A 3,962-nucleotide genomic window follows, 5' to 3' on the forward strand; every position below is an offset into this window, starting at 1 on the left:
AGTACCACCCCAGGTATAGTGAATGACCACTGACAGACAGTTTCTGTGGTGGGGTACCCCTGACAGACATGCCCAAATGACCAGACCCCATAAGTGACCTAGATCAGCTGAAAAGCGAACCAAATGAAACTTGTTGTAAAATTATCAGTACCACTCCAGGTATAGTGAATGACCACTGACAGACAGTTTCTGTGGTGGGGTACCCCTGACAGACATGCCCAAATGACCAAACCCCATAATTAATTCCTTCAGGACCAAGATGTAATGATGCTTTGTAACACTGGTCACTACATCCAAGTCCAGAAGGGGTTAAGCTAGATTAGCTTGTAAGCGAAACAGATGAAGTAGAATGAAATGAACATACAAAATTATCATGTATACTCATCACTGGCCATTGTTGAAGTGAACATTGTTTCCCATAGAACATCTATATCCCTGACAATGTAATGCATAAAAAAATATTGAAGAAGTAAATATAAATAAAATTAAAATTATGTTTTCTGAAAGACACCAAAGTAAATAACGCCATCCTGATAATAAGTGCTTATCATCGAACAGTTACAATGGATTAAGTGCATTTTCTTAAACATATATCTAATATCTAATATTTAATATCTAATATCGTACATGCACAATAGAATTGATTAGACTGAATGAAAATATAATCCATAATAATTCCTTTCACATCATTGTGGATGCTGAGAAATAATAGTAAATAAAAGAGGGATAAATCCGGCTGGCCATATATATTACATCGTTAAATGTTTTGTGCAAATACTATAACCTCGCATTAAATGCATTATGTCGATGGAGGACCAACTATTAAATATACTAATCCATCTCTTCAGTATCAGAATCTGAGTCCTCACTCCATGGCTCATCCTCACACTGGTCATAGTCACTCAGTTCATCAAGGTTATCAGTTTCCATCACTGTTTCCTCTGATTGACTAAGAATTTCCTGATCTTTGTCACTGTCATTAGCAAATAAAGAATCAGGAACGGCTGGTCCGTCAAACCAGGTTGGCTGCAACAAGTCACCATCTACTGCCCAACCATAATCAATGGCGCATAGGCCTTGATCAGGTGATTTTGTGTTGGCATGACTCCACAAAACTGTCACGTAGTGTGCCCTCAGTAGTTTTTTCTCAAGTGTCCGACGTGTTGGGGGCAACAATGCGCAGTCAACCTTTTTGATATGAAGAAGTGGGTTTTCCTGAAAGGAATGTGGAATCATATGACAAAATACTTAAAAAGAGAATGTTCTTAAGTTAGATTAGATTGAAATAATTGAGTAATACACTCAGAATGCTTTTTGTGTCAAAATAAATGTGGATTGTTAAGACCCTAGAGTGAGAGACAGAAAGAAATATCATAGAATGTGCATTGGAGGTTACGATTTGAATACATTGTTACTCTCTTAAGTCAATTCAAGGGAGACATGCTACATCCTGAAAACCCAACACACTTGATACATATATACCTTATCTACTGTGCCCGACATCTGCATAATTTTTCTATAACGTGCTTCATCTACATCACGTTCTTTGTTTTGGCCATACATCTTGCAAACAAACTCGGATGCCACGTCTATGTCAACTTCACCGTCAACTTCACCCATGTTGGAGAACAACTGGAGAAAGCTTCCAGTTGGGTCCTTCTCAAGTATTTCCAGAGGTTTGACTTTGCCTTTCCTGAAGGGGAATATGAATCATGTAGGTAACAACGGCATGACTATCTCTTCAAACTAGTTAACTTCATTTTGTCATGATTCTAAATCTTTGCTGTACAATGAGTATGCCAACTCAATCTGTCATTTAAAGGTGGAACAAAATACTACCTGTAAAAGGCTGATGTGAAGTCACATCCAGTGAATGCGTGGTACCCCGCCAGTGCTTTAGGGAGTCCTGATTTTTGCTCCTCAAGGACCTCTACAATATTGGTGACATTAATGTATCGCCTGCTGTTTCCGCTGCCACAGTCCATGAAGACATTTTTGGAGGACCTCACTTCTGGGTCTTGATTTCCAAGTATACCAATAAGTATAATGAGAACATCTGTATCGGATGCTCGTACAAGGACCTTGCTTCCTGAGGTATTTTCCAGGTGGAATGCTATAAGGGTATCTGCCTCCTCGTGGTTGGCCTGGAGGTGAGCTGGGCTGGTCACTGAGATCTCCTGGAAGTCATTTGGCGTATATTGGAAACATTCACCGCCATAAGAGGCATACAGTGTTTTTCCATTTAGGATGTTCCAATAGTGATTTCCCCCCCATTCCTTTAGCAGAAATTTTCCAAGTTCGTTTTTGAACATTCCATTCTTGAGAAGTTTTGCTCCTTTGCGTCTCATTGTTTGGTTAGGTCCAGTGATTGTGTAAACAGAATCTTCTGCACCACGCAATTTTCTCTCACTGTCATTGACTGAATTTTCGACGTACTTATCAAGGCAGACATGGATTTCATCCCCTCCACCAGTGCATACTGTAGATATGATGGTTCGGGCAATAGCTCCATACGATGTTCCAACATTCATAACTGACAAGACAGAATGAATAAGCAGGCCTCCATCATATATCCGAACACAAATACCTTGATGTACCTCTGTTGGGATTGGTGTGTCTTTCTGGAACTCTTCCAGCCTATTCAGTAATGTATGCTTCCTGCTCTTCAAGAGTGCTCCATCAGCATGTGCCAGGGAAAGAGGATATGACGTGATTGGGTACCTGAGAACGTGCCTGAGATCGAAGTTGGTATTTTCGGCCACAACAATGATGATTCTTATGAAAAAGTGCCTTAGACTTTCAACCCTCTTTGCAGTTTCTGTAGCAGGAGTCGTCTCTTTTTTCTTCTTCTTTTCGTTTTCAGATGCGAAGTTATTCACCCTTATCCTTTTTACTGACTTCAGAAATCTTGCCGAGTCCTTGTGCCACTCTCTTTTGAATTGTTGTCTTGCTACCTGCCCCCTTTGCAATGTTCCGAAGAGATACTTCTCAGTTTCTTTTGTTGCCGCCCGCCCAGTTGCAAGGTTCACCATTGTGTCTGGAGCTTCAGGACTGAAGGGATTGCAGAATTCATCTATTTTCTCACTTAGAGCCTGCATTTGCTTGTTGTCTTTTCTTATTCTGTATGAACGACACTGTGCTGTGGCACTCTCTCCCACTTCAAGTCCAGCAAAAGTTCTCAGCTCCAGTACGGCCATGGCTCTCTGGGTCATGGTCATGGACCATCTTCGTCTGGCATTTTCAGAATTTCTGAAGGCTACAATCCCTTTCATACTGGACGCTGCATCCCGATTTACTGTCTGTTCAAGTGAGAAATCAACTGCCGACCTGGAGTAGTTCTTCTTTGTTCGCCGTATTGAAAAAGCCCCCTTCTGAAGTATTTCTCTGAGTTGAGGGTGGGAAGATGTCAGCTTGTGTAGAAACAGTGTTCCCCATCTAGAGTAATTTGGACGATTTAAAGAGAAGAAGACATCCAGTATGACTGGGAAAACATCTATGTATCCATCTACATCATTTGTTTTAACACAACGCTGTAGCTCGCGGTGTACCCTGTTTACCAGGAATACATATGTTCCCCAGAACTGAGCCATTGGGCTAATGGTTCCCTCCATGACAGAATAGAAGCATTCTTCATATTTCAGAAGGTGCTGCATAACAACTGGATCAGAGAGATGGTCTTCAATTTGATTTGATGGAATCATCATCATCACATCTTGAAATGCTTGATACTCCTCCTCTGCAAGGTCTTGCACGAAACGGTCATACAGCTTCTGTTCCATTACATTAGCCAGAAGTTCATGAATTCTTATACAATGATTGTAGAACTTCCCCTTCATGAAGCCCATCATCGAACCTTCTGCCAAGACTTTTGCTTCAGTTAGGATAAATTCTATTCCACTTTCGTTGATCATAGTTCCGATTGCACCATAAAATGCTAGCTCAATGTGAAAATTGCCTAACAT

General features: G+C 40.8%; 1 protein-coding gene across 1 annotated transcript; it reads right to left on the minus strand.

Moving 5' to 3' along the window:
- Positions 1 to 831: 831 nt before the first annotated feature.
- LOC137650904 (uncharacterized) lies at positions 832 to 3,962 on the minus strand. The gene is made up of 3 exons (XM_068384049.1): positions 1,840 to 3,962; positions 1,483 to 1,693; positions 832 to 1,215 (listed from the first exon to the last, which is right to left on the minus strand). The coding sequence occupies exons 1-3, from the start codon at positions 3,960 to 3,962 to the stop codon at positions 832 to 834; spliced, it is 2,718 nt and encodes a 905-aa protein (XP_068240150.1).

Source organism: Palaemon carinicauda, chromosome 12 (assembly GCF_036898095.1).
Source record: "Palaemon carinicauda isolate YSFRI2023 chromosome 12, ASM3689809v2, whole genome shotgun sequence".
Classification (NCBI taxonomy): Eukaryota; Metazoa; Arthropoda; class Malacostraca; order Decapoda; family Palaemonidae; genus Palaemon; species Palaemon carinicauda.